Below are 13,571 nucleotides of genomic sequence, written 5' to 3' on the forward strand. Positions count from 1 at the left end.
TGCTTCAAAGGCAGTCATAACTGCATCCGATTCATCATACAATATATTCCATATTGAAGTGCTACTAATATACATGATTGGACTTCGTTATCACCTTGTGGTTCAGAATGTCATTCATCCGTCGTGTGGCCTCTGAGGTGTGAGATTCAGGAAAACATTTCTTTGGAACAACTCCATGTTTTTCTGAGGAAAATAAAGAGAGACAACAGTGTAAACAGAAATTTGATTAACTCTGATTTTGGAACACAATGGTTGTTTTTTCCATATCTCTGTAATGAGATCCACCATCTCAAATCATTTGTAAACACGCTATGTTAGGAAAGCTCTAGCCTGAGATTTTCAAAGAAGTGGAACGTTACAACAAAATCCCTATTATTTAAGCAACCACATATACCCTTAGATTTTAATAAATACACAATAATATGCAAAAAAAGGAAATGTATGCTTACCTGATAAATTGATTTCTTCTACGATATGACAAGTCCATGGATTCATCCTTACTTGTGGGATATTATCCTCCTGCTAACAGGAAGTGGCAAAGAGCACCACAGCAGAGCTGTCTATATAGCTCCTCCCTTGACTCCACCCCCCATTCGACCGAAGGTATAGGAAGAAAAAGGAGAAACTAAAAAAGGTGCAGAAGTGACTGAAGTTTGAAAACAAAAATATAATCTGTCTAATATGACAGGGAGGGCCGTGGACTCGTCGTATCGTAGAAGAAATCAATTTATCAGGTAAGCATAAATTTCCTTTTCTTCTACTAGATACGAAGAGTCCACGGATTCATCCTTACTTGTGGGATACAATACCAAAGCAATAGCACACGGATGAACGGGAGGGACAAGATAGATACCTAAACGGAAGGCACCACTGCGTGAAGAACTTTTCTCCCAAAAATAGCCTCAGAAAAAGCAAAAGTATCACATTTGTAAAATTTGGAAAAGGTATGAAGGGAGGACCAAGTCGCAGCCTTACAAATCTGTTCAACAGAAGCATCGTTTTTAAAAGCCCATGTGGAAGCCACCGCTCTAGTAGAATGAGCTGTAATTTTTTCAGGAGGCTGCTGTCCAGCAGTCTCGTATGCCAAACAGATGATGCTTTTCAGCCAAAAAGAAAGAGAGGTAGCCGTAGCTTTTTGACTACTATGCTTTCCAGAATAAACAACAAAGAGAGAAGATGTTTGACGGAAATCCTTGGTCGCTTGTAAGTAAAACTTCAAGGCACGAACCACGTCCAAGTTATGTAACAGACGCTCCTTCTTAGAAGAAGGATTAGGACACAGAGAAGGAACAACAATTTCCTGATTAATATTCTTATTTGAAACAATCTTAGGAAGGAATCCAGGTTTAGTACGCAAAACCACCTTATCAGAATGGAATATAAGATAAGGCGAGTCGCATTGTAACGCAGAAAGCTCAGAAACTCTTCGAGCAGAAGAGATAGCAACTAAAAACAAAACTTTCCAAGATAAAAGCTTAATATCTATGGAATGCATGGGTTCAAACGGAACCCCTTGAAGAACATTTAGAACTAAATTCAAACTCCATGGCAGAGCAAAAGTTTTAAACACAGGCTTGATTCTGACTAAAGCCTGACAAAAAGACTGAACGTCTGGGACATCCGCCAGACGCTTGTGTAGTAAAATTGACAAAGCAGAAATTTGTCCCTTTAAGGAACTAGCCGATAATCCCTTCTCCAATCCTTCTTGGAGAAAGGACAAAATCCTAGGAATCCGAACCCTACTCCATGAGTAGCCCTTGGATTCGCACCAATAAAGATATTTACGCCATATCTTACAGTAAATTTTCCTAGTGACAGGCTTCCGAGCCTGAATCAAGGTATCAATGACCGACTCAGAGAATCCCAGCTTAGATAAAATCAAGCGTTCAATCTCCAGGCAGTCAGCTGCAGAGAATTTTTTGATGTTGGAATGGACCTTGAATGAGAAGTTCCTGTCTCAGTGGCAGTTTCCATGGTGGCAGAGATGACATTTCCACTAGATCTGCATACCAAGTCCTGCGTGGCCACGCAGGTGCTATCAAGATTACCGAAGCCCTCTCATGTTTGATTCTGGCAATCAGACGAGGCAGGAGAGGAAAAGGAGGAAACACATAAGCCAGGTTAAACAACCAAGGTACTGCTAGAGCATCTATCAGTACTGCTTGGGGATCCCTTGATCTGGACCCGTAACAAGGAAGTTTGGCATTCTGACAAGATGCCATCAGATCCAATTCCGGTGTGCCCCATTGACGAATCAATGCCGCAAACACCTCCGGATGGAGCTCCCACTCCCCCGGATGAAAAGTCTGGCGACTTAGAAAATCCGCTTCCCAGTTCTCTACTCCTGGGATATAGATTGCTGATAGATGGCACGAGTAAGTCTCTGCCCATCGAATTATCTTGGAAACTTCCATCATTGCTAGAGAACTCTTTGTTCCCCCTTGATGATTGATATATGCTACAGTCGTGATATTGTCCGACTGAAATCGTATGAATTTGGCCGAGGCCAGCTGAGGCCACGCTTGAAGCACGTTGAATATTGCCCTCAGTTCCAGAATATTGATTGGAAGTAGGGACTCCTCCTGAGTCCAAACAGCCTGAGCCTTCAGGGAATTCCAGACTGCACCCCAGGCCAAGAGGCTGGCATCTGTCGTCACTATGACCCATGCTGGTCTGCGGAAGCACATTCCCTGGGACAGATGATCCTGCGACAACCACCAAAGAAGAGAGTCTCTGGTTTCTAGATCCAGATTTATCTGAGGAGATAAATCCGCATAATCCCCATTCCACTGTCTGAGCATGCACAGCTGCAGTGGTCTGAGATGTAAGCGAGCAAACGGAACGATGTCCATTGCCGCTACCATTAATCCGATGACCTCCATACACTGCGCCACTGATGGCCGAGGAGTGGACTGAAGTGTCCGGCAAGTAGTTAAGATCTTTGACTTTCTGACCTCCGTCAGAAATATTTTCATGTCTACCAAGTCTATCAGAGTTCCTAGGAATGGAACTCTTGTCAGTGGAACTAGTGAACTCTTTTGTATATTCACCTTCCACCCATGAGTTCTAAGAAAAGCCAACACAATGTCCGTGTGAGATTTGGTTAGCTGGTAAGTTGATGCCTGAATCAAAATATCGTCCATAGGGCACCACTGCTATGCCCCGCGGCCTTAGGACCACCAGAAGGGACCCTAGCACCTTTGTGAAGATTCTGGGAACTGTGGCCAACTTGAAAGGAAGGGCCACAAACTGGTAGTGTTTGTCCAGGAAGGCGAACCTGAGAAACTGGTGATGATCTCTGTGTATAGGAATGTGAAGATACGCATCCTTTAAGTCCACGGTAGTCATATATTGACCCTCCTGGATCATTGGTAAAATAGTTCGAATGGTCTCCATCTTGAATGATGGGACTCTGAGAAATTTGTTTAGGCATTTGAGATCTAAAATCGGTCTGAAGGTTCCCTCTTTTTTGGGAACCCCGAACAGATTTGAGTAAAACCCCTGCCCCTGTTCTAGTTTTGGAACGGGACAGATTGCCTTTACCTCCAGTAATGTCGGAAATGATCTCCTTCAGTTCAGGCCCGAATAGGGTCTTACCTTTGAAAGGAATAGCTAACAGCTTAGATTTTGATGACACATCAGCAGACCAAGACTTAAGCCATAACGCTCTACACGCTAAAATGGCAAAGCCTGCATTCTTTGCCGCTAATTTAGCCATTTGAAAAGCGGCATCTGTAATAAAAGAATTAGCTAGCTTGAGAGCCTTAATTCTATCCAAAATATCATCTAATGGGGTCTCAACCTTAAGAGACTCCTCTAGAGCCTCAAACCAAAAAGCTGCTGCAGTAGTTACAGGAACAATGCACGCTATAGGTTGTAGAAGAAAACCCTGATGAATAAACAATTTCTTTAACAGACCCTCTAATTTTTTATCCATAGGATCTTTAAAAGCACAACTGCCCTCAATAGGTATAGTTGTACGCTTAGCCAAGGTAGAAATAGCTCCCTCCACCTTAGGGACCGTCTGCAAGGAATCCTGAATGGTGTCAGATATGGGAAACATTTTCTTAAAAGTAGGAGGGGGAGAAAACGGAATGCCTGGTCTATCCCATTCCTTAGTAACAATTTCCGAAATCCTTCTAGGAACTGGAAAAACATTAGTGTAAGTAGGGACCTCTAGATATATATCCATTTTACACACTTTCTCTGGTGGTATTATAATAGGGTCACAATCATCCAGAGTCGCTAAAACCTCCCGGAGTAACAAGCAGAGGTGTTCAAGCTTAAACTTAAAGGCCGTTACATCTGAGTCTGTTAGAGGGAACATCTTTCCTGAAACTGAAAGCTCTCCCTCAGACAGCAAATCCCCTACCCCCAAATCAGAGCACTGTGAGGGTACATCAGAGATGGCCAATAAAGTACCGGACCTACTGCGATTACCCTGTAAACCTGGCAGTTTAGACAATACCTCTGTAAGGGTAGTAGACATAACTCCAGCCATATCTTGCAGAGTAAGAGAATTAGACCCACTAGCTGTACTTGGCGTCGCTTTAGTGGGCGTTAAAGGTTGTGACACTTGAGGAGAATTGGATGGCATAACCTGATTCTCTTCAGACTGAGAATCATCCCTAGACATACTTTTATCACTTAAAATATGTTCTTTGCAATGTAGGGTCCTTTCAGTACATGAGGGACACATCTTAAGTGGGGGTTCCACAATGGCTTCTAAACACATAGAACATTGACTTTCCTCAATGTCAGACATGCTGAACAGGCTAGTAATAACCACAAAAAGTCTTGATAACACTTTATTTAGTGAAAAAACAATCTGAAAAAAACGGTACTGCGCCTTTAAGAGTAAAAAAGCATACAAGTTTTCCAAAACAGACTTAAAATGTAATAAATATCACAATTTTTGCATATATGTGTATAATCTTGTCAGTTAAGATTGCACCACAAGTAAGGAAGATTAACTCTTTATAGAAAAAACGTTACTTCAAAACGTTTATTAAAGTAATAAATCAACCCCCTGCACCTCGCCACAGCTCTGCTGTGGCGCCTACCTGCCCTCAGGGGTCTGTAAGACAACTATTGTTCGTTTTTTTGTCTAAATCTGCAGCCTAGGCCCACCGGAGCTGGAGCTTGCTGTCTTCAGAATCAATTCAACTGCGCATCTGAGGCGCAAAAATAGGCCCCGCCCATCAATATCGATGTCTCTCATGCCTAATGGGAACCGCAGCAAAGCAGTCTAACAAACTAGCCATGTGGGTTTTCATATAACCCAAAAATAAATGAAAGCCATGTGAACCCTTATAGTGTCATCATCACAAAAAAACGTTTGTACATAAAAACGTTTACTATCCTCAAAAAACATGAAAACGTTTTGCCCACAAAACATTATATAACAGTGTCAGTTCATAATAAACAGGTTCCAGTAATACCCCTTCTTTACATGTAGGATTACTGCTTACCCCTTCCCCTAAGGGAACTATGTCAGCCAGTTCTGAAATACCACAGTCTCTCCAGAAAAAAATGACTGAACATACCTCAATGCTTGCAGCATGAAAAACATTCCTCACACTGAAGCTTCTCAAGTACTCCTCAGCCATTCTGTGGGAACTACTCTGGATCTTAGTGACAAACTGCTAAGATCATCAGTCTCCAGGCAGAAATCTTCATGCATCTACTGCCGGAGAAAATAAATAGTACACACCGGTACCATTTAAAATAAAAAAGTCTTGCTTGAAGAAAATAAAAACTATCATTTTATCACCTCTTTCACTTTACCTCTTCCTATAACTTAGTATAGTCAAAGAGAATGACTGGGGGGTGGAGTCAAGGGAGCAGCTATATAGACAGCTCTGCTGTGGTGCTCTTTGCTACTTCCTGTTAGCAGGAGGATAATATCCCAGAAGGATGAATCCGTGGACTCGTCGTATCTAGTAGAAGAAAGAAATACTACTACATCTAAATAGCTAAGAAATCTAACTCAGCAGCCTAAAAACCTAATGACCAAGCTGAATATGTGTTGGAATTATTACAAGTACAGTTCTGATTTTGATTTAAAGGGACATTCTACCATAGAATTGTTATTGTTTTAAAAGATAGATAATCACTTTATTACCCATTCCCCAGTTTTGCATAACCAACACAGTTATATTAATATACTTTTTACCTTCGTGATTACCTTGTATCTAGGAACCTTCTTCCAGCCGCCTGATCACATGACTGATTGTATTATCTATTGTCTTAAATTTAGCATTGTGTTGTGCTAAATCTTAAATAACTTTCTGTGCCTGAACACAGTGTTATCTATATGGCCCATGTGTACTGTCTCTTTGTGTTGAAAAGAAATTTAAAAAGCATGTGATGTGATAAGAGGCAGCCCTCAAAGGCTTAGAAATTAACATATGAGCCTACCTAGGTTTAGTTTAAAGGGACAGTCAAGTCCAAAAAAAACTTTTATTTTTCAAATAGGGCATGTGATTTTAAACAACTTTCCAATTTACTTTTATCAACAATTTTGTTGTGTTCTCTTGGTATTCTAGTTGAGAGCAAACCTAGGAAGGCACATATGATAATTTCTAAGCCCTTGAAGGCCGCCTCTAATCACATGCTTTTGTATTTGCTTTTCACAACAGGGGAGAGTAGTTCAAGTAAACCATATAGATTACATTGTGAGCACGCCTGTGGATTGTGGCAGACACTGCACTAATTGGCTAAAATGCAACTATATGCAAAATAACTAAAAGTCATGTGATTAGAGGTGGTCAGAAGATGCTTAGATACAAGATAGTCACAGCAGTAAAAAGTGTATTAATATAACAGTGTTGGTTATGCAAAACTGGGGAATGGGTAATAAAGGGATTATCTATCTTTTTAAACAACAAAAATTCTGGTGTTGACTGTCCCTTTAAACTAAGAATACCAAGAGAAAAAAGCAAATTTGATGATAAAAGTAATTTGGAAAGTTGATTAAAATTAAGTCATATCTGAATAATGAAAGTTCAATTTATACTAGACTGTCCCTTTAAATGTTTACAAATAACAGAAATTAAAAACATATTTAAAAAAAAATACAAAAATAATATCCTTATTTTCTGTTAAAAGTTCATCTTTCTGAATTAATCTGAAATCAATCAGGGGTCTCAAAGTACTGGCCCCAGGGCCATATGCGGCCCTCACGATAGTTTCATCTGGCACTCCCTTGGGCTGTCATTTTATTTATTTTTTGTTTAGGGTTCTAAGAGCTTTAACTAGTTGATGTTCTATATAGGCACTTTTAAAATAAATATAAAGACAAGTGTCCAATGTAGACTTCCACCATGCACTGATAAATGTCACTTTTTACTTTGTTATACAGTTCCACAATGATCACTTCCCTTGACGCTCACAAGATATAGACAAGTGTGTATGTCTATTGTTGGCTACAACTCACACCATGCACCACTACTTAGGTAAATGTCACTTCCAGTTCTTAGTATATCCAGTTCCAGAGCACTTACTCAGTTCAAGTGGCCCCCATGAGAGACCAACACTTGACCAGTGGCCCCCAGCTTTATACCCCTGATGTAAATATATAGATGTCAGCAATATGCCATCATATAATGATATCAATATGGTGTATGCGATAGTGCTTATTGTCATTGGAGTCTAAAGCTGGGTTATCAATGTGGCCGTTGTAGGGAGGTTTCATTTTTTTAGTGACACCTTAACTGGACATTGTCATTAAATAATAGTTATTTGATTGTGATATAAATGCAAAACTTATACCACTGCTAAAAAATTGCGGTACATTTTTTTAAAACTTTTTTCTTCTAAATAACAGCTCTATTCCTTAGCAGATGTTCATATACGATCTGCTGCAAAAATCAATGCATTAATGAATAGATTTAAATTAGGAGCTGACAACACATAATGATCGTTATCCTAGCTCACAAACCATGTTATATCTACAAAATGCTATGAAAACGTGCAGGAGATAATATCAATTCTACACTATAGTCTTCGTTAAAAGGAAATTTTTCTTTCATAATTCAAACAAAGCTTAAAATTTGAAATAACTTTCAAATTTACTTCTTTATCGAATTCGCTTCATTCTCTTGGTATCCTTTTTTTAATGAGCAGTAATGCACAGCAGGTGAGTCAATGAGAAAAAGCATATATATGTACAGCCACCAATCAGCTGCTAGCTCCCAGTAGTGCATTGCTGCTTCTGAGCCTACCTTGGTATGATTTTCAACAAAGTATACCAAGAGAACAATGCAAATGATATAATAGAAGTAAAATGGAAAGATGTTTAAAAGTGCATGCTCTATCTGTATCATGAAATAATTTTTTAAGGTTTCATGTCCCTTTAACCCCTTAACGACACGAGTCGTACAGGGTACGTCGCACACAACCTGGTCTTTAAAGACCAGCGACGTACCCTGTACGACTTTGGGGATTAAAGCGGCTGGAAGCGATCCTGATTGCTTCCAGCCGCTTTACAGTTATTGCAGTGATGCCTCGATATCAAGGCATCCTGCAATAACATTTTTCCCCCATCCGATGCAGGGTGGGAGCCGACGTGGAAGGCGGGTGGGCGGCCATCGATGGAAGATTGAAGAGAGAGGGGGGCGGGATCGGGGTTGTTGGGAGTGCGCACGGGCGTGCGCGCGTGCACGGGGAGTGGCGGGAGGGCGTGTGCACGGGGAGGGAGCGGGTGGGAACCGCTATACTACGGAGAACAGCAGACAATGTTAATTGTAAGGGATCTGGGAGGGGAAGCTACACTACAGAAAAAAAATAAAAAAAATAGGCATTTTTTTCTAAACTGGGTACTGGCAGACAGCTGCCAGTACCCAAGATGGCTCCCAGTAAGGTAGAGGGGGAGGGTTAGAGAGCTGTTTGGGGGGGATCAGGGAGGTTGGGGGCTAAGGGGGGATCCTACACAGCAGCATATGTAAATATGCTATACAATTTTTTGTAATTTTTTTTTAAATATACCTTTTATTTTAGTACTGGCAGACTATCTGCCAGTACTTAAGATGGCAGGGACAATTGTGGGCTGGGGGAGGAAAGAGAGCTGTTTGTATAATTTACACTGGTTGCAGCTATAACAAGTTGGTAATATTAAAATATTATAACGCTAGATTGCAAGTTTCAAGGAAGAACCGCTACAAGTGACAGTTAGCATGTGCTTTCGTTTTTACGGAGTCAAAAGCAATTAGGGAGTATAAAGGGGTGCAAGAATATAAAAGGAAGTACTGACTCCCAAGTATTCTGAAAAAGGTTTATAAAAATGACTTGGATAGTGATTCTAGCCTATTAGTCCATGTGAAAAGTCTGACCTTATTATCAAGAAGTATAGGTGTATCCCAGTATAGAACACTTTAAAGGGACAGTCAAGTCCAAAAAAAACCTCTCATGATTCAAATAGGGAATGTCATTTTAAACAACTTTCCAATTTACTTTTATCCCCAATTTTGCTTTGTTCTTTTGGTATTCTTAGTTGAAAGCTAAACCTAGGAGGTTCATGTGCTAATTTCTTAGACCTTGAAGGCCGCCACTAAGCTGAATCCATTTTGACCACTAGAGGGCGTTAGTTCATGTGTTTCATTTAGATAACATTGAGCTCATGCACGTGAATTTACCCAGGAGCGAGCACTGATTGGCTAAAATGCAAGTCTGTCAAAAGAATTGAAATAAAGAGGGCAGTCTGCAGAAGCTTAGATACAAGGTAATTACAGAGGTAAAATGTGTATTATTATAACTGTGTTGGTTATGCAAAACTAGGGAATGGGTAAATAAGAGATTATCTATCTTTTAAAAACAAAAATTCTGGTGTTGACTATCCCTTTAAAGAAAGAGCAAAGTAGGTTGTAGTTTATTCTACTGTGAAGGACTATGTTTAAAGCCTTTTAATACTTGTTACAAGAGCATTATATATTTGGTGCTTGAATTGAATAACATAAGGTTAATTTTATTTAAAGTAAAAAAAGAAAGAAAGACATATAAAGCAGACAAAAAAAAAGGAAGAGGTCCCTGATATCTTGGAAACAAGATAAGAACACACTCGCTTTCTCACTAGGATGGAGACAAGATAACCACACTCGCTTGGTCGCTTTCTCACTAGGATGGAAACATGATAACCACACTTGCTTTCTCCAGGGCCTATTGTACCTACTTCTGATGAAAAGGCATGTCCATGAAACGCGTTGTGTTACTGTTTAGTCTGGCAAGACCTTAATCAGGAGTTTGAAGATATTTTCTAAATCTTTAGACTGGGCAAGTATTCTTTAATTTTTTCTTGTAAAATTAATATTTTTGTTTTGTATATTTGCTAGCCCATGGACAAAAGTAATTTTAGCTGTTACATTTCCTTTAAGCAATGCTGTGCTGCCCCTTCATACTAGTTTTATTGTTATTGGAAGAATAAAAGTCTTTTTTAAACGGTTACCAGTGCTGCTCCAATACTTTTGTTTATTAATAGTAATTTTATCTCTCACTTTATACATTTTACTGTATTTTTAAACCTAGAATATGATGTTTATTTTGTAGCACTTTCTGTTTTTAATATACTACATACTCCTGTACAGATAATCATGCAGGGGCTTTATTCCTTACCAATAAGGTTGACCAACATATCCCATTGGCCTCCATCACAGCAAGGATTTGAAAGCAAGAATTGTACGAGCCGCCCATCAATAGGATCCTTCTCCTGAGCAGTTTCAACAAAGGCATTAAGGAAGTAATAGCAACGTTCCACCTGAAAGAGTTAAAAAGAGTTAAAAATAAATAAAATTAAAAAAATGACTTAAAATATTGAAAATGTTGGGTAGAATTTTCCATTACTAAGATTTAATTGTATTATCATATAGTATATAATATATAGATCCCTATACAGCATGCACTCACTGGATTTAGTGAAAAAAGTGCTTTATTGGCACAGAAATTCCAATACATGATGTTTCAGGGATCTCACCCCTTCAGACTAAGTGAGTGAGATCGCCGAAACGACACATAATGCAGCAAGTATATATATATATATAGATCTAAACATTTCAATTGAGGGTAACAAAATAGGCACAACATTGTACAGCAAGCCAACAGATAGAAATTTGCTGTTGAGAGCAGAAAGTTGTCATCCCCCGGCGCTTTTAAAGGGAATTGTTAGATCACAGATGATCAGAACTATAAGAAATAACTCAAATAGGGAAACGGGGATTTCCGAGCTGTCTGGAGTTGGGGACAAGTTCCTCCAGAGGTGCTATAAACCACAACAAATTTGAGACATCTTACAAGAGGTATCTACACTGTCACAGGAGGAATTGATTGTAGAAAAGCCACGGAGAACCACTGGGGGTAAACCGATTATGGCCACTACATTTGCACCCACTACTGCAAACGCAGGACACATACGGAGGACCCATTGGCCAATTGTTGCGTCAGACTCAAAACTGCAATTTGCTAAGAACCTGGCACCCATGATCGGATATCGGAGGGGTACCAACTTAAGGGACCTATTGGTCAGAACTGATCCAAAATCCAGCTATCAGAAACATAGCCGGATAAATATAAAGGGCTCATACCGCTGCCTGGGCTGCACTACATGTAATGGACTTATCAACACCAAGACCTTCCACCATCCCCACTCTAATAAAAAGTATACCATTCGCTATTCACTGACATGCACTACCACGCATGTGGTATATTTATTACTGTGCCCATGTTCAAGTGCCTACGTTGGGAAAACGAGTGGGAGACTTAGAGAACGCATGGCAAACCATAGGAGAGCCATTGGTGTAGCTCTGGAAAAAGGAGACTCAGACCAGCCGGTGGCAAGGCACTGAGCTAGGATGCGCCATGGGGTATCTTCAATCAGATATATCCTAATCGACCATGTACCAATGCCAGACAGAGGCGGAGATAGAAATAAATTGTTATTATTTTGTGAAGCCCAATGGATATACAGACTTGGCAGAATACATCCTGGTAGTCCCAATTCGACACCGGACTTTAAGCTTTTGATCTAGAACATGTGGGTGCGATACGTACTTGGGGTGCTAGCCCGTGGTGATGAGACGTACCGGGGGTTCAGTCTGGAGGCTTCACAGTATGGAGTTCTGGATTGTTCCCAATTCCGGTGGCCCGCAACCCCTGGGACAGCGGATGCCCCGGGGGGTGTGGACAAGTCCGCGCTACTTGGGGGTCACTCAACCATCCACCTAGACATGTATCTAGTTTGTGCTATCAGTGTCTAAGCAAATACGGACTTTTGCATGTATATGTATGTATATCCTATATTTTGGATCTATGATAATTTGTTCAGGTCTTAGTATCTTAGGTCTCTGCATCTGGCAGTGTGGGTACATAGACGTATATATAAACAGGGGTCACATAATAATGCACTTGGTCAGTTTGTTATCGCTATTAATTGGTAACATTTAAGTGCATCAGTTAAATTACAGATTTTTTCCAATAATAACCAATACACTTGTAAATATGAGAAGAGGCATTATACTATTTGTAACTCCCTACCCTTCTTTCTGAGAACTAGGACCACTTATAAAAGCTTATAGTGGTTCTTTAAGGATACAATTTTTATGTGATCCAACACATAGTGAAGTCCATAAGTGTTATATTTACATATACTTTAGTTGTTGCAATTATTGTATAAAAGGCATTAACTTTATTTTTTTTAAGTAATATGATGGGATGATAAGAGAGGGATTTATAATGTACAAACATTAGTTGATTATGAAATCCAGGGCACATAGTAACTTTCCAAAGGCTATGACACCTTGAGTGGCTTGGTAAATACAATCAATAACAAAGCAGTGTAATACTGCGGTTTGGTTACTATGGTTACCACTTTAAGCCCCAAATATATCATCCATGGGTACCTAAGTTACGCTAAGATATAGATGAGAAGAATGTAATGTGTTGATGTGTGTATACACCTAATACACTTATATGTAAGATATCTTTTTTTTCACATATTAATTTTTTGGCCTAAGGAATACGAAACCGGATGTTTGGTTCCGTTGGCATGGTTACCCAGACTTGCACTATGAGAATGAGTATACAGGCTATCACTAAGGCTTGTATTATAAGCATGATATTATGTCATAATATAGCATGTTTTCTTGTTTTACACTGTTTGGCACATACAGGTATACCTCACTTTACAGCACTTCACTTTACAGCGATTAGCTAATACAGCGCTTTGTGGAGCTGAAGTTCAACCTCCAAGGATTATGAAACAGTGTTGTAATCATCGTGAGTTTGTGAGAAAAGTGACTGGCACCATTTTGTTATCTGCAGTTCACTTTGTTTGCAGCATTACACTGCAATCTGTGTCTCAGTGCTATAATTTGGCAAATTTTACTACAGTAATTGTCACTATTTTACAGGTACAGTATTTTTTGAATACTAATTGAATACTGTGCTGTGCTAGTGTTAAACTAAACTTAGCCCTATTGCACCCCTAATAAAAGTTAGTTAAAACATGTTTTCAAGTTTTTAAACACACTGGCAAGTGAAAAGAAAGCTAAAACTGCCTTGTTTCACTTTAAGGCGGTTTTCAC

General features: G+C 39.6%; 1 protein-coding gene across 1 annotated transcript in view; it reads right to left on the reverse strand.

Annotated features, from left to right (window-relative positions):
* Positions 1-13,571, reverse strand: part of BLMH (bleomycin hydrolase) — a 236,895-nt gene that overhangs the window by 180,511 nt on the left and 42,813 nt on the right. Inside the window, exons 4-5 of the mRNA XM_053706144.1 lie at positions 10,609-10,750; positions 95-183 (exon numbers count right to left, since the gene is read on the reverse strand). Coding sequence (XP_053562119.1) covers positions 95-183; positions 10,609-10,750 — 231 coding nt within the window. The remainder of the gene's footprint in view (positions 1-94; positions 184-10,608; positions 10,751-13,571) is intronic.

Source organism: Bombina bombina, chromosome 3, assembly GCF_027579735.1.
Source record: "Bombina bombina isolate aBomBom1 chromosome 3, aBomBom1.pri, whole genome shotgun sequence".
In the NCBI taxonomy this organism is placed as follows: Eukaryota; Metazoa; Chordata; class Amphibia; order Anura; family Bombinatoridae; genus Bombina; species Bombina bombina.